The sequence below is a fragment of the Nomascus leucogenys genome, chromosome 2 (assembly GCF_006542625.1).
Source record: "Nomascus leucogenys isolate Asia chromosome 2, Asia_NLE_v1, whole genome shotgun sequence".
NCBI lineage: Eukaryota > Metazoa > Chordata > Mammalia > Primates > Hylobatidae > Nomascus > Nomascus leucogenys.
Window position 1 is genome coordinate 40750410 of NC_044382.1, and position 17455 is coordinate 40767864.

The 17455-nt window shown below is 38.8% G+C and overlaps 2 protein-coding genes across 7 annotated transcripts in view; one reads left to right on the forward strand and one right to left on the reverse strand.

Moving 5' to 3' along the window:
• FAM13B (family with sequence similarity 13 member B) overlaps positions 1–17341 on the forward strand; it is a 100436-nt gene extending 83095 nt beyond the window's left edge. For all 3 annotated transcript variants that reach the window (XM_030828706.1, XM_030828705.1, XM_030828707.1), the window contains 10 exons: positions 629–839; positions 1552–1681; positions 2308–2389; positions 5830–6059; positions 8676–8759; positions 8990–9085; positions 12087–12170; positions 12265–12428; positions 13259–13360; positions 14954–17341. In XM_030828706.1, the coding sequence (XP_030684566.1) occupies positions 629–839; positions 1552–1681; positions 2308–2389; positions 5830–6059; positions 8676–8759; positions 8990–9085; positions 12087–12170; positions 12265–12428; positions 13259–13360; positions 14954–15077 (1307 nt within the window). In that variant the 3' untranslated portion in view covers positions 15078–17341. The remainder of the gene's footprint in view (positions 1–628; positions 840–1551; positions 1682–2307; positions 2390–5829; positions 6060–8675; positions 8760–8989; positions 9086–12086; positions 12171–12264; positions 12429–13258; positions 13361–14953) is intronic.
• The window catches only part of PKD2L2 (polycystin 2 like 2, transient receptor potential cation channel), a 50411-nt gene continuing 45404 nt past the window's right edge, over positions 12449–17455 (reverse strand). For 2 of the 4 annotated variants that reach the window (XM_030828713.1, XM_003266426.2), the window contains one exon: positions 14835–15212. In XM_030828713.1, the coding sequence (XP_030684573.1) occupies positions 15192–15212 (21 nt within the window). In that variant the 3' untranslated portion in view covers positions 14835–15191. Of the gene's footprint in view, positions 12921–14834; positions 15507–17455 lie in introns of those variants that run through there. The other 2 variants (XM_030828709.1, XM_030828714.1) reach the window with 2 other exon arrangements.

The following is a 17455-nucleotide window of genomic DNA, read 5'->3' on the forward strand; positions in this document are numbered from 1 at the left end:
TAAATTGAGTTTTAAAGAGCTTGACAATGTCCTTTCTTGCTTTGCCACTGGGTTCAGAAATTTAAATTTATATGGAAATAGAACTCTGGGCTGGGCACAGTGGCTCATGCCTGTAATCCCTGCACACTGGGAGGCTGAGTTGAGAGGATCACTTGAGCTTAGCAGTTCAAGACCAGCCTGGTCAACATAGTGAGACCTCATCTCTACCAACAACAAAAAAAAGAAAATTAGTCGGGCGTAGTGGCAAGCGCCTGTAGTCCCAGCTACTCAGGAGGCTGAGGTGGGAGGATTGCTTGAGCCTAGAAGGTCGAGGCTGCAGTGAGCCACCATCATGACAATGAATTCCAGAGCCTGGGCAGCAGAGCGAGACCTTATCTCAAAAAAAAAAAAAAAAAAAAAAAATAGAACTCTGGGCTAAAAATTGAAGCTTGAATAATTTTAAACTATAGTAGGCTTTATGAAGATTATGTATATATACACACATATGTGTATGTGTGTGTGCGTATGTGTGTATGTATATATGAACCACTACATAATGATATAAGGAACACATAGCTGATATTTTGTGACTTTTTTCCCACGTGGAATCAGGAGACCCATGGTACTATTCTTTGTGTTTGTTTTATAGAGCCATTTCCTGCTTTTAAGTCTTGGCAGGAGGACTCTGAGTCTGGAGAAGCTCAGCTGTCTCCACAAGCTGGAAGAATGAATCATCACCCCTTGGAAGAGGACTGTCCTCCAGTATTATCACACCGCAGTTTAGATTTTGGGCAAAGCCAGCGTTTCCTACATGATCCAGAAAAGTTGGATTCCTCATCTAAAGCACTGTCTTTTACTAGGTATATGATTTTTATGTACTTACAAGAGGCAATTCCTATTATGTACCCAAGTCTTTTGAGAGATTTAGTCTTCCAGCCCGAGCTTCAATAGTGAAACTCCATCTCAAAAAAAAAAAAAAAAAAGAGAGAGAGAGAGAGAGAGATTGAGTCTTCTAGACATAGAATTCAGAGCTTTTTCCCTGATTTTACAGAGCACATTTTTGTAAGTTTTTTTTTTTTTTTTGACCCTGCTGAGTTCAATGAGGTGTAGCGTTTGAAGTTTGCTCTCAAATAGACATTTTCTCATGGTGTATTATTCATTTATTTATGTATTCATCGCTGAAATACAGAGCTCTGTAAAGGAAGTAGCAAGTGGTGCTGAGCAGTTCCTAATCTTTTTTTTATCAAAGCTTTAAATGGATCTGAATGTCAAAAACTTTGTTATGCAGTTTGAACAGTTATAAGAGCTCTGAGCTGCTAGGCATCTTTGTTTCTTTGCTGCCTTTGTCCAAACCAGTTTTAAATGATTCCAACTGTTTTCATCACCACTTGTATTAGCTAAATTGTGGTCTGTAACATTACAGTGTTTCTTTATACTACCTGTCCTTTAGTGTTAGGGACTTATTTTTACCTTTAAGATTTACTTATTGCCAATAGTGTCATGTCAGGGCAATAAGAGATACAGTGTTGATAGTTGAAAATATAACAGTGTTGGCCTTTTGTTTTAATTCAGAATTCGAAGATCATCCTTTAGTTCAAAAGATGAAAAGAGAGAGGACAGAACACCTTATCAGCTGGTCAAGAAACTTCAGAAGAAAATCAGACAATTTGAGGAACAGTTTGAAAGGGAAAGAAATAGCAAGGTAGGTTTGTAGCATTCCCCAGAGTGAGCTTAATCTAATATTAGAACTGAGAGGAGAGTTTTTCAAGAGCATTAGTTTAGATCTGTGTGAGAAAGGTAACAAATCTGAGATACCCAGAGGAACAGTGATCATGTAGATCTGAGATTATATAACTCCTTGGTCTCCTGACTTCCGGGCCAGTATTTTTGCCATTTGCACCGTGGCATCTTTATATTTTCATTGGCAAAGCAGCTTTTAGAATTTTTAAAGCAAATACTTTACATTGACAAATCATGTTACTGCTATTTCTGCTGTATCAAAAACCACAAGTACCAAGTGGGGAGGAGAGGGAGTTTGTGAGGGATGGAGTGGAGGAGGGGAAAGAGAGTTTTAATAGTCAGAACATGTGAAGTGGAAAGAGTCCTGTACTTGGAGTCAGAAGACCCGTATTCAAATCTGGCTTCTGCCAGTTACTAGACCTTACCTTGGGAGAACTTGACTTAATATCCTGCCCTATCTAATTAACATAAGATGAAATGAGAATTGAGTAGTCTTTGCTGTGGGAATTGTAAAATACTATTTGGACATAAATTAACATAGCTATTGCTTATCACAAGTGTCAGTGATTCTGCTCCATAATTTTTCAGCCCTCCTACAGTGATATTGCTGCCAATCCAAAGGTATTAAAATGGATGACAGAGCTTACAAAACTGCGGAAGCAAATTAAAGGTATATTATGTGCCATTTTGTAATATATTTGCATTTAAAAAATTTTTTTATATTAATGTCTGAGAATTACAAATACAACTTTTGATAATTTTAAATCTTGGGCACTGTTTGACAAAAGTAAAAGTTACCTTTTTTTGTTTTATTAGGGTCAAAATTGCATAATGTAGTACTGTGTTATAGTACAGTACTGTAGTTCTGTATTGTATTTTAAATGTCTTTTTTGTGTTTTTATTAGTAATATCTTTTTGAAAGATACTTGAGATTGTATATTCATAAGTGAACTGATGTTATAAAGTTTATCTGAAATATACTTCAAATATTAGGCAGCTTTGAGTTTTGTTGGATATTAAGATTTTTTGGTAGGTATTTTCATCTAAGACTGTCTACACAGTGACTCGTTTATACCACAAAGACTAAATTGTAACTCTTGAATGATAAACTAGGCATTGCATTTCTGGGTGTCAAACCAGTATAGTAATTGTTGAAGTATATTTACTTTGTGGATGTTTAGTGAGTATGTGTTTTAATAATTATTACTTTAAAAATTATGCAGAATAGGGGTTTATTATCTGGAGCATCACTTTGGTTTATTCATTTAAATTTACTCAATAAAGTTTTTATTTTTATTTTTATTTCTAATTTTTTTGAGACAGAGTCTCACTCTGTTGCCCAGGCTGGAGTTCAGTGATGCCATCTCAGCTCACTGCAACCTCTGCCTCCTGGGTTCAAGTGATTCTTGTGCCTTAGCCTCCCGAGTAGCTGGGATTACAGGTGCATGCCACCAAGCCCGGCTAATTTCTGTAATTTTAGTAGGGATGGGGTTTTGCCATGTTGCCCAGGCTGGTGTCAAACTCTTCGGCTCAAGCGATCTACCTGCCTCAGCCTCCCAAAGTGCTGTGATTATAGGTGTGAGCCACCACACCTGGCCTATAAAAATAAAAATATATATATTTTTTATTTTTTTGAGACAGAATCTTGCTCTGTCACCGAGGCTGAAGTGTGGTGGCATGGTCATGGCTCACTGCAGCCTTGAACTGGTGGGCTCAAGTGATCCTTCCACCTCAGCCTCAAGAGTAGCTAGGACTACAGACATGCACTGCCACACCCAGGTAATTTTTTAAAATTTTGTATACAGTTGGGGTCTTGCTTTGTGCCTGGATTGGTCTCAAACTTCTGGCCTTAAGCAATTCTCCCACCTCGGTCTTGCAAAGTGTTGGGATTACAAGTATGAGCCACCGTGCCCAGCCCGGTAAAGTGTTTAGTATTTCTGAGGTACTAAATACTTTGTAGACAACTAGGGATATAGCAGTGAACAAGACAGACACAGTCCCTGCTGTCATGGAGTTTATATTCTTGTGGTTAAGATAATGTTTGCCTCTGTCTCTTTTTTTTTTTTTTTTGAGACAGGGTTTTACTCTGTTGCCCAGGAGTGCAGTGGCACGATCTTAGCTCATTGCAGCTTCCACCTCCCGGGCTGAAGTGATCCTCCCACCTCAGCCTCCCGAGTAGTTGGGATTACAGGCACATGCCACCATGCCCAGCTAATTTTTTTGTATTCTTAGTAGAGATGGCATTGCACCATGTTGCCCAGGCTGGCCTCAAAACTCCTGGGCTCAAGCCATCTGTCTGCTTTGGCCTCCCACAGTGCTGGGATTACAGGCGTGAGCCACCACACCCGGCCAAGATAATGTCTCTTAACTCTTCTTTAGAGTATCACTGAATTTTCCCCTATACTTCTGTTAAACGTTTCCTTGTTTAATGCCAATTTTCAGTCATCAGTGAAAATTATTACCTTGATTTTATTAGTAGTTGATACCATTAAATTGTCTAGCATTGGCGTCCTAATTTTCCCATTTTCTTTCACTTTTACTGCTCTGTAGTCCATCTGCTGCATGGTAGTCAGAATTATCTTTAAAAAAGTCATGTTAGCCTGGGTCCCAGCTACTCTGGAGGCTGAGGCAGGAGGACCACTTAGGCCCAGGAGGTCAAGGCTGCAGTGAGCCATGTTTATGCCACTGTACTCCAGCCAGGGTGACAGGGCAAGACCCTGTCTCAAAAAGAAAAATAAATAAAAAGTTCATATTACTGTCTTTTTCAAGCCCTTCTGTGGGCTTCCACCTAGAATAAAGTCAAAACTCCTTACTGTGGTTTTCAAGGCCTTGCACACTCTGCCCTTGGCCGATTTTATCACTTTCATCTCTTCTGTTCCTCAAACTTGCCAAGCTTTAGGACCTTCACACTGGCTATTGCCTCACTGGGGACAAATGCCCTTCCACTAAATCCTTTGTGCTAGACGAGCTCCTTATTCCATATTCTACCAGGATGATACTATTCAGAGAGGTCTTCTTTGTCAATCCTGTCCAATGTAGTTGTTCCTCCACAAATTATACTCCTTTTAGCACTGTGACTCTATCCTGTCTTATTTATAGATAGTAGCATTCTTTAAAGTTATTTTACTAATCTGAGTATTTGGTTATTGTTTTCCTTCCCTGAATATATGCTCCACGAGAACAGGAACCATGTCTGTTTTGTTTTCTTCTGTATCTCCCATGCCCATCAGAGCATTTTATTCAATAATAGGCTCTCTATGGATATAAAACTAATAGCTTGTTCTCTCTTTTTTTGTTGTTGTTTTTGTGTTTTTTTGAGACAGGGTCTGACTCTGTTGCCCAGGCTGCATTGCAGTGGTGTAATCTCAGTTTACTGCAGCCTGAGCCTCCCAGACTCAATGTGGTTTTCCCACCCCAGCCTCCCAAGTAGCTGGGACTTACAGGCATGTGCCACAGTGCTCAGCTTTTTTTTTTTTTTTTTTTTTTTTTTTTTTTTGAGACAGAGTCTCACTCTCACCCAGGCTGGAGTGCATTGGCATGATGTTGGCTCACTGCAACCTCCGCCTTCTGGGTTCAAGTGATTCTGCTGTCTCAGCCTCCTGAGTAGCTGGGATTACAGGTGTGTGCCACCAGGTACAGGCACATGCCACCACACCTGGCTAACTTTTGTATTTTTATTAGAGACGGGGTTTTGCCATGTGGACCAGGCTGGTCTCGAACTCCTGACCTCAAGTGATCCGCCCACCTTGGCATCCCAAAGTGCTGGGATTACAGGCGTGAGCCACCACACCCGGCCTCAGCTAATTTAAAAAATTTTTTGTAGAGATGGGGTCTCACTCTGTTGTCCAGGCTAGTCTCACACTCCTGGGCTCGAGCAGTCCTTCTGCTTCACCCTCTCAAAAGTTCTGGGATTACAGGTGTGAGCCACCACGCCCAGCCTAGAATAGCTGTCTTGCTGTTTTTTGCTTCTTAAATGTTTTATTTGGCTTTGAAATATCTAAGTCTGTGTGCTGTTAATGTATACTTTCTTGTTGTGTATCTTGCTTATTCTTTGACCCGGTCAAAGCTAAAACCAATGATTATTGATCTGTCCTTATTTCTGACATGTAGATGCAAAACACAAAAATTCTGATGGAGAATTTGTACCTCAGACACGTCCACGTAGTAACACACTTCCAAAAAGCTTTGGCTCTTCTCTAGACCATGAAGACGAAGAGAATGAAGATGAACCCAAGGTCATTCAGAAGGAGAAGAAACCATCTAAAGAAGCAACCCTTGAACTTATTCTTAAAAGACTGAAAGAAAAACGTATTGAGAGGTGTCTTCCAGAAGATATCAAGGTAATCTTGAGCTATGATTTTTGCCCAGATTAGCCTTTAGAATTCCTGAAACAAAATAATTACTATAGCAGGATAGAGATGTCTAGGTAGTCTGACTTTCCTGAATCTGCTCCCCATCTTTGCAGATTCAGAAACATGCTTTACTCAGCATAACAGAAGTGCCAAATACTTCAAGAATTGAATCATAATAAAACTGAAAAAACTAGAATGCTGATGAGTTCATTTATGTTGGAGGCAGTTGGCAAGATGAGTGTATAAAGAGCATGAAACAGGTAGCTCATGCCTCTAATTCCAGCAATTTCAGAGGTCAAGGCAGGAGGATTGCCTGAGCCCAGGAGTTCGAGACCAGCCTGAGCAACAAAGTGAGACCCTGTCTCTACAAATAAAATTTAAAAATTAGCTGGATGTGGTAGTATGCACCTGTAGTTCCAGTTACTTGGAAGGCTGAGGTGGGAGGATCAGTGGAGCCCGGGAGATTAGGACTGCTGAGCTGTGCCTCCAGCCTGGATGACAGAGTGAGAAAATAAGTAAATAAATAAATAAATAAAGCATGAAACAGACCTACATACGTTAGCTTGAATCCTGTCCTTGTGTCTCAATAGCTGTATGTATTGAGCTCCTAGCTTATGCCCCACATTGGCTGGTTATATTTTATGCATTATGCCATTCAGCCCCTTCAACAATCCTATAATGTATACGGACGTGATTATGTCCATTAATACTAACTTGATATGGTTGTTACAAGGATTAAATGAATTTTTTTTTGAAGAGCCATTATTCTTCCCCAGTAAAGCCTGTGCCTAGGGCAGTCCTGATCAAAGCACTTGGCAACCTTATCTTATATTGGATGAGATTTGCTTGGAGAATGGAGAGAGTAGATGGTCTCAGGTGAACTTTTATCTAGGTAATAATCCTGATGTGGAACTCTTATCTTGACAACAGGGTATACCTCTCTCATGATCCAAATATTGGAGTCTTTCTTTCCCTTGAACAGAGCTGAATTAGTCATTCTCATCCCTTCTCCTCTTAACTTTTCTTTTGCTTAAGAAAAAAATTTCTTTTGGCCAGGCGTGGTGGCTCATGCTTGTAATCCCAGCACTTTGGGAGGTTGAGGTGGGTTGATCACCTGAGGTCAGGAGTTCGAGACCAGCCTGGCCAACATGATGAAACCCCATCTCTACTAAAAATACACAAAGAAATCAGCCGGTTGTGGTGGCACGTGCCCGTAATCCAGCTACTCCAGAGGCTGAAGCAGAAGAATTGCTTAAACCTGGGAGATGGAGCTTGTGTGGTGAGCCAGGATTGTGCCACTGCACTTAAGCCTGGGCAACAGAGCGAGACCTCGTCTCAAAAAAAAGAATTTTTTTTTGTAGAAAAATTGTTTTGGTAGAAATCTTGTCTCACTATGTTGCCCAGGCTGGTCTCGAACTCATGGCCTTAATTGCTGTGATTATAGGTGTGAACCATAGCACCAAGCCCTTTCTTTTAGTTTTAAGTTTTATGTTAGAATAAATATTCCCCCACCCCCCACCCCACAACTTTATGCAAATATATTATCCTTGGTTTAAGACTGATTCAAGCTTGAGGTTGAAATCACAGTATTTGACAGACTACACTCAGCTATCCTCTACTAGATGTATATAATCTAAAGTTATATTTGTTATAGCAGGATGTTATCCAGTGAATTTTTTTTAATCTTCAGTTTTACTCATGAGAGACCACGGTAGTAGTATTAATGAGTCCTGGGAATAAGTAGAGAGATTATTTGATCTAGTGTTAAAGGGTATTCTGTGGAACACAAATTCAGGTGTTAATAGTTGATGCTATAGAACGAAGGGGACAAATTTGTTTTAATTAGTAGAGTATGCAAGACTTACCATATTTATTTGTCTATGGAGCTTGTTTGTGGACAAATGAATTTGGGAAGCATTGATTACTCTACTAATTAGACTACTAAAAGCTGCGAGAAGAGTATTGCAGTATAAAGAATGTGCCAACTCAGATGAAGGGAAAGTAACACAGAAGTATGAGGTCACAGATGGACATTGTTGAGCTTTTTCCAGGATCTTTCCACTATACTGCTTCCAGATTTTCTTAATGGTTTAGAATAAATATTATATTATAAAACCTATGTGTGTATGCACATGTGCATGCATGCCCACTCATCTTAATGCCAATAAAATGCCAACAACATTAAATGAAATAGCAAGCAGTTATGTATTTACTCTGTACTGGGTAGGCAGTGTTGCAAATACTTTACGTAGAACTCATAAATAGTCCTCATTAGAGCCCTTTAAGGTAGAATGAAGTATTCCCATTTTACAGATGAGGATGTTGAATACAAAGAGGTTAGGTAATTTACCCAAGCCAGTATTCATAATCTATTCAGATAAAATGTAAAGCCATCAAAGGGGTTGGTACCTACTTAGTATAAGAGCAAATTGTACAGGAGACTGAAAATTTTGCCTGCAAATCTGCAAGCAAAGGCCTAGGCTAGACTGTTGTTGGTCTGCCCTTTCTACCTAATTATTTACATTGTGGGAGTGAGGAGAATATTAATGGTGCCAGTGGAGTTTTTATTTTTTTATTTTGTTTTTTTTTGTTGTTTAATTCCAGAAAATGACCAAAGATCATTTGGTAGAAGAGAAAGCTTCTCTTCAGAAAAGTCTTCTTTACTATGAAAGTCAACATGGAAGGCCGGTAATATCTCTCTTGCTAAAAAAATTTGATTTTATGTCTTAAAAAAGAACATGAATCACTTTTGTGGCCTACATTCTTCAGGGCTGTTTTTTGAACATTATTTCCTACAATTGGGGGATTGCCTATGTATTTAATATAAAATTTGAAATTGGGGGATTAAGTCATTGTTTAATGTTTTGGACATTTTAGATTTGTGATGACCAGACAATTTCTTTTTTTTCTTGCTTCAGGTGACCAAGGAAGAAAGGCACATTGTTAAACCTCTCTATGATAGATACAGGCTTGTAAAACAAATGCTCACAAGAGCTAGCATCACTCCTGTCCTTGTAAGTAAAATAAGCAATAATTCTCTAGTTCATTTTATCAAGATGTACGCTTCCCAAAAAAATTATTATTGTGATATATTGGAGAAATACACAGCCAAGACAGAAATAATTGTCATTGTAAGGTGAGATTACTGATTTTAAAATAGGAAACTAATAATGTCTGTTAGTATATCCCAGACACTTTTGTAAACATTTTTATGTATGCCTATGTCATTAAATCCTGACAAGTAAAATCACAGCAGGTAGAATATGATAGCATCATTTCACAGTTGATGAAACTGAGGCTTAGGCAGTGAGTGATGTGCCTAATCTACTTTGAAGTGACAGAAGCAGAATGGGAAACTCATTCAGACTCCTTGTCTAGTTTCTTTCCACTTAAATTCATGTCGTTGAAAATGCATCAGTTTTGTGGTGGCCATGATGATGTCCTTTTATTTGCATAATGATATAAGCTGACTTGTAAAATAAGTTAATCTTTTTAATGAGAAAAAGTCACTTGAAATAATGCTTATTGTTATTTGTGTGCATTTTTAAAGAAAAATGAAAACTTTAGTATTTAAATGCATATTAAGTGCTGTCTCCAAATTAACCTTTAGATAGTATGACTGTAGATAGATTGGTCTTGGGTTCAAATAGAAAACAGCATGTAGCCCATTTTACATTATTTCCTATGAATTAATTCACTGAACTTTCTGGTTTGCTGTGGCTTTCAGGCTATTTTTATGTAGATAGCTACTTGCATGGCAGCTTCCTTTAGGTGATGACTGCCTGGTGACTTTTTTTTTTTTCCCTAACTTTTATTTTAGATTCAAGGGGTATATGTGCAGTTTTACTACCTTGGTGTATTGCTTGATGCTGAGGTTTGGGGTACAAATAATCCTGTCACCTAGGTACTGAGCATAGTGTACAACAGTTTTTTGTTTGTTTGTTTGTTTGTTTGTTTTGAGACGGAGTCTCGCTCTGTCGCCCAGGCTGGAGTGCAGTGGCGCAGTCTCGGCTCACTGCAAGCTCCGCCTCCCGGGTTCACGTCATTCTCCTGCCTCAGCCTCTCCGAGTAGCTGGGACTACAGGCGCCCGCCACCACACCCGGCTAATTTTTTTTGTATTTTTAGTAGAGACGGGGTTTCACCGTGGTTTCAATCTCCTGACCTCGTGATCCACCCGCTTCGGCCTCCCAAAGTGCTGGGATTACAAGCATGAGCCACTGCGCCCAGCCGTGTACAACAGTTTTTCATTCCTTGTCCCCCCAGCTCCCTTCCCCCTCTAGTAGTCCACATTGTCTGTTGTTGCCTTTTTTTATGTCCATGAGTACCTGATGTTTAGCTCCCACTTATAGATGAGCATATTCAGTATTTGGTTTGCTGTTCATCTGTTAATTTGCTTAGGATAATGGCCTCCACCTGCATCCATGTTAGCCCAAAGGACATGATTTTGGTTTTTTTTGTTTTTGTTTTTGAGATGGAGTCTTGCTCTGTCGCCCAGGCTGGAGTGCAGTGGTGCGATCTCAGCTCACTGCAACCGCTGCCTCCCAGGTTCAAGCAATTCTCCACCTCAGCCTCCCAAGTAGCTGGGATTACAGGCACCCACCACCATGCCCAACTAATTTTTTAGTAGAGACAGGGTTTCACCATCTTGGCCAGGCTAGTCTTGAACTCCTGACCTTGTCATCCACCCGCCTCGGTCTTCCAAAGTGCTGGGATTACAGGCATGAGCCACCATGCCCTGCCGATTTTGTTCTTTTTTTATGGCTGTATAATATTTCATGGTGTATATGTACCACATTTTCTTTATCCAATCCACTGTTGATGGGCACCTGATTTCATGACTTTGCTATTGTGAATAGTGCTGTGGATGACTATGTGACTGCATGTGTTGTTTTTGGTAGAATTATTTGTTTTCTTTTGGATATATATACCTAGTGATGGGATTGCTGAGTCGAATGTCAGCAGATGAATGAGTAAATAAGTTGTGGTAACCCGTACACTCAAAATACTCTTCAGCCATAAAAAACAATGAAATAATGATAGATGCCACAACGTGGGTGAACCTTGGAAACAAGCTGAATGAGAGAAGCCTGACACAAAGGGGCACATATTATACGATCCCATTTGTATGAAATATTTAGAATAGGCAAGACCATAGAGACAGAATTTAGATTAGTGGTTACCAAGGGCTAGGGGGAGAAGGCAAATGAGTGACAGCTAATGGGCACAGAGTTTCTTCTGAGGTAATGAAACGTTCCGAAATTAGTGGAGATGGTTGCACAAATTCGGTGGTAAATATACTAAAAACCACCAAATTATACATTTTAAAAGGGTGAATTTTATGATATATAATTATATCTTAATAAAGTTATTTTTAAAAAAGAGTATAGAATGGTCCTCAAACCAAAAAAGTTGACACCTATTTTTAAAAAGAAAAGTGCTTCCAATTAAACTATATGTATGTTCTTATCATTTAGAATTTTTTTTTTTTTGAGGCAGAGTCTTGGTCTGTTGCCCAGGCTGGAGTGTGGTGGTGCAACTCGGCTCACTGCAGCCTCCACCTCCTGGGATTCAAGTGATTCTCCTGCCTCAGCCTCCTGAGTAGCCGCAACTACAGGCACTTGCCACCACGCCTGGCTAATTTTTTGTATTTTTAGTAGAGGCGGGCTTTCACCGTGTTAGCCAGGATGGTCTCGATCTCCTTACCTGTGATCCGCCTGCCTTGGCCTCCCAAAGTGCTGGGATTACAGGCATTAGCCACCGCGCCTGGCCCATTTAGAATTTTTAAAATATCTGTTGTATGAGCTCTTTTAGACTTTTCTAGACGTAAATTATCTTCCTTGTGCATAAATAAAAATATAAGCAAAAATAAATGTAAGCAGTTCCTAAAAAGATTTAAAGCAAATGTTTAAGATTTTGAAAATAAAGTTGAAGATTCATAACATAATGAAGTGAAGCTTCACTGGACACTTTGAATACTTAAAATGTAAAACGATTTATATTATTGATTGTTATAGGGATCTCCATCCACCAAGCGAAGGGGTCAGATGTTACAGCCAATCATAGAAGGAGAAACTGCACATTTTTTTGAAGAAATCAAGGTAATCTTTTAAAGAAATAATTATCTGATCCCTTCCCTAAGGGAAAAGTTCAAAGACAAGGCATGTTTGATTCTCTGTTTGGTTATCTTTTTAGGAGGAGGAAGAAGATGGTGTTAATCTGTCCCCTGAGTTAGGTGATATCTTGAAAACTGCAGTACAGGTACAGTCTTCATTAGAAAACTCTGAATCTGATGTTGAAGAAAATCAAGAAAAACTGGCTCTGGATCTCCGATTGTCAAGTTCTCGAGCAGCTTCTATGTATGTATGCTGATTTGTGATTTTAGCCTATTTTTAGAATAAAATGTATATGCCAAGAAATTTGATGTTAAATGAGCATTGAGGAATTAATAGGAGATGAATCAAGAATTTATCAAAGGACACATGCTTTTTAAGTGTGATTTGCAAATATTTATTGTCATTCCTATTTTTAAATAAAACATTACTGTGTTTCAAAAAATTAAAAAAAAATCTGGCCAGGCACAGTGGCTCATGCCTATAATCCCAGCACTTTTTGAAGCTGAGGCAGGAGGATCCCTTGAGGCCAGGAGTTCAAGACCAGCCTGGGCAGCACAGTGAGACCCAGACTTTATAAAAAATTTTTTAAAATTAGCCAGGGGTGGTGGTGTGCACGTGTAGTCCCAGACACTTGGGAGGCTGAGGCAAGAGGATCACTTGATTCTCTGTTTGGAGGGTGTTGAGGCCACTGTCGCACCGCTGTTCCAGCCTGGGCGACAGAGTGAGACTCTGTCTCTAAAAAAGGAAACAAACAAATAAAATCCTACAGTTGATTTATAACAAAGTACAGGAACTAGTTGCGAGTTGATCTTTTTGTTCTATATCCACTTCTTTACCTTTGGATGATATGGTGTATGTCACTGGTTCTGAGCCCTGACTTCACTGGGAAGATTTTAAAGTACTGATGCTTGAGTCCTTCAGCTATTCTGATTTCATTTGTTTGCAGTGGAGCTTAGGCATTGGTAGACCTAAGAGTTCCCCAGCTGCTTTTAATTAGCAGCCAGAAATAGAACCTCTCTTAAGAATATAATGAATCAAGTGTGCCCTTCAGTATTTTACCATTTCAATTCTAGGCCTGAATTATTGGAACAACTTTGGAAAGCCAGAGCTGAAAAAAAGAAACTACGCAAAACATTGCGGGAATTTGAAGAAGCATTTTATCAACAAAATGGAAGGTTTGTTGAGCATCACAAAATTGAGTCATCTTTCTTCTCTAACTCACAAACTGACCATATGTTGAAATAATGGAATACATGGGATTAGAAATTGTGCCTATAGGATGCTAGCACTGAAAAATTTTAACACATTCCTTTATGCTCTGAGGCCCTGCTTTTAATGGCCAGGAATAGTCACAGCTAGTGTAAACAACATCTGATTAACTATTTTCAGATTGTCCTAGGGAGCCTTGGTTGTATTGCAGTGATTTTATATTCTTCAGTTCTACATCCTTACCCTTTTGGGAGTGGTTGTGAAATGAGATACCTCTTATTTTAGAAAGGATCCCATGACAGGAGTGGTATCCTCAACTAGTTTGGATTTTTTATTTTATACTGAGACCATTGTGTTCATACTGCGTGTTGAGGTTGCCCGTTTCCAAGGTGTATAACAGTGTGCCAGGCATGTGGCTTCTATAATACAGTATGGCACGTGCCTTTATCTAACTAGGTAATACACAGTTGACTTGGAAGGGCTCTTTTTAAAAACTAAGAAAAATACATTCCAATTCTGATGGTGGCCAGAATTTTGGGTTCAGTTATCTCAGGCCTGAGAAACATTTTTCTAAGTAGCTGGGTAATCTTACCAAGCTGATAGCTAATATTACAAATTCTAAAATATCTGTACTTTAATTCCCTTTGCTTTATGAGTCTCCTATATAGGTTGGCACATATGGTTAAAAAAAATCTGAAGTGGGCCGGGCGCAGTGGCTCACATCTGTAATACCAGCACTTTGGGAGGCCAAGGCGGGCGGATCACGAGGTCAGGAGATCAAGACCATCCTGGCTAACGCAGTGAAACTCCGTCTCTACCGAAAAATACAAAAAAAATTAGGCAGGTGTGGTGGCGGGCACCTGTAGTTCCAGCTACTCTAGAGGCTGAGGCAGGAGAATGGTGTGAACCCAGGAGGCAGAGCTTGCAGTGAGCTGAGATGTCGTCACTGCACTCCAGCCTGGGTGACAGAGCGAGGCTCTGTCTCAAAATAAATAAATTGAAGTGCAGAAATGCATTTTTTCAAGTGTCTACTGTTTCATTGTATTATTGGAAGAAAATTTTGCTTATAATTAGGATAGTTTGATGCTTTAGCTAGCAATTAAACTGAATTGCATTGGATCATTACTATAAAGTTAGAAAATTACTCTTGTTGCAGGTAAGATAGTTTACTTTTACATCTCAATTCACTGGAGCCTCAGTTAACTAAATGTATTAAATAACTCAGTGTAGCCTCCAACACTTAATAGACACTCACAGACCTGGCAGAGTCTAGCACTGGATGTCCTGGTTAAAATATTGGGTTTCCTCCAGTAATCTGTATTGATGATTTATAAGTATAGCATCATTTAATCTATCAGTAGAGAAGTCCATCAAAAATTTTAGAAGTGTTCCTTGGGGATGAGGGTATTAGTTCAATAACCTTTTTTTTTTTTTTTTTAGCAGAACAACTTTTTATTTGAACTTATATTTAGTAACAGTATGTCTCATATTAAGACAACTTTTGGATCTTTTTTTCCAAATGATCTCTAGAACATTACAAATTTTATTTTCTCCCCTAGGAATGCCCAGAAAGAGGATCGTGTTCCAGTGCTTGAGGAGTACAGGGAGTACAAGAAAATTAAAGCCAAGCTTAGGCTTCTTGAAGTTCTTATAAGCAAACAAGATTCTTCAAAATCCATATAAGATACGTTCCTTGAAAATTCATATCATAAAGTCAGTTGTATTCCTTGAAGCTATCATCGTGTGTACTTGGCTGGTACTTAAATTCGTTTTGTCAGGCACTCAGAGAATCTCATTTTATACTTGGTTGTGGTGCCACTAAACAAAACAAATGATGGGAGAGTAAGTAGGCCCTCTCAAGGGAGCGTAAGTGATGTTCCATATTAACCACAGACTGTCCTCTCCACCTTTAGCAAACATATGATTTCCTTCATTGTTTTGTACTACAGATACATCCTTTTAGCAAAAGACTAGAATTTTATCCTTTCAACTTCAAGAACTTTGGAAATGCAAGCTTTTTGTTATTACCAACTTTTTGTTTCTCATTACTGAAGAAAATTGGAGGAAAATCTTCATACTGAATTCTTCTGTTGCCTTTTTCTTACAGAATGACTGAAAATTTGAAAGAAAAGCCTATAAAAGTACACATATGCAACTGTGTTCTCTGTTTTCCTAGAAAACCAAAATCAAACTGAGATTTCAAGTCCTACTGTGGAACACCTTTCTGTTTAATTCCCAAAGTGACACCTTCTCACAAGTAGTATGTTAGTAAAATTTTGCAATTCACTGGTCACACAGCTCCCGGATGAAGATAACAGTTGGTAGACCAAAAAGTGACCTTGCTTAGTATATTGAAAACACACACCACACATCACACACAGAACTGAATCATACCACATGCTGCCTATGGGACTTCAGTTACTGTTTCCTGAGTTACTGTTTATCTGCTGGCAATGGTGTGATTTGTCTGGATCAGATCTGCGCTGTTCCCCAACCCACCTCCAGATAATGTGAGAAAATAGCCATGTCAGTATGTAGGAACTCTGATGGTGCTCAGATTTGTGTGTTCAATCAATGGGCTTAAATCAGCAAAATATTATGCCTAAAGTAAATCTGTTCTTAACAAGGGCTCTACCACTGCATTTTCACATGTACCTTCAGGGGGTTATCTTTTTTTTTCCCCTCCTGTTTTAATCAGCAAAATCCATACCAAAACAACAATAACAACGCCCTCTTAAGCGACCACCCTTTGGTCAGTCATCACATGCTGTTTAAAGCAGCTGTTTACAGGATGTGTAGTGGTATGCCCCTTGTCATATACTCTTAGCATATCTTTTTTTCCTTTGGCTTTGCATGGCTTTTCTTCAGGTACTGTCTTGGTATCATTCTGCTAATCATTGTTACAGAATGATGACTTCATTTGTGCTAACAATACAACAGCAGATTTGGGTCAGGCTTAATCTAAGTGTTAACTTTTTTTTCCTGGTGCTTTTTTGGATTGATGACTGTCTCACTTTGACTATACCCATGTTTTGCATGCAATGACTCATGCATGGTTTTCTTAACTAGCTATTATTAACAATTTGTTCCATATAAAAATGGAATTTTGCAACATCCTTTAATAAGGTGAGGGAAGCATGAACCTCAGACTTCTGGCACTATTACATAGTAAGCACATGAAGTAGTTTGATAATAAATAGCAGTTCTAGTACTTCACATTTCACCCGTGTGTGCAATGCCTTTTTTTGGGGGGTGGGGGGTGAGGGAAAACCTAGTAGTGAATGTGTAGTTGGGGAATAAAGAAAAGCACTAAATCCTGCCCTTTTTGTGTGGTTTCCTTTTGATACAACTAGGTTATTCATAATGTATACCTAGAAAAGTGAAATTGAAAATGCCAAAAGATCTGTCATTTTTATTTGAATCCGTCATGCAGTGTACATTTCAGATAATTTCCTTCAGTCTCCAGATAGGAGTGTATCCAAACATCTAATTTTATGTGCACTGTGTATTTTCTATGAATGTTTTATTTTATATACCACATGCAAAAATGTCCATATGCACTATTTAAATGTTTTAAATAATATATTCCTTCTTTATAATGCTAAATCTATATGAGTACCATATTTTTATAAGTCAGTGGCCTGACTGGTTTCATTTTAGAATTAACAGCTGCTTCATGATGTTATTCAATGTTAATGTTTGGCTGTGAGTAGAATATGTAAAAGTGGCATGGCAGCACTTATGCTCTGTGACAGTATTGTGTGTCATAGTTGAGCAGTAGCTGGTAGAATTAGGCAGTTGGTGATAGTTTTACTTTGGTACAAATAAAAACTGTATATCTATATACAAATAATATATAGATATATATGTCGACCAGTATAATTGCATTGCTGTGTCTGGCACTTCATTGTACAGACTTTTGTAATAAAAGAACTTGAAAGTTCTAAGTCATTGTAAATGTATGTTTGTTTTTCCACTGGGCTTAAAAAAAAAAAAAAAAAAAATAGACCTCAAGTGTTCCCTCACCTTAGGCTTCGTTTAAATGATCCCACCCAGGGGCG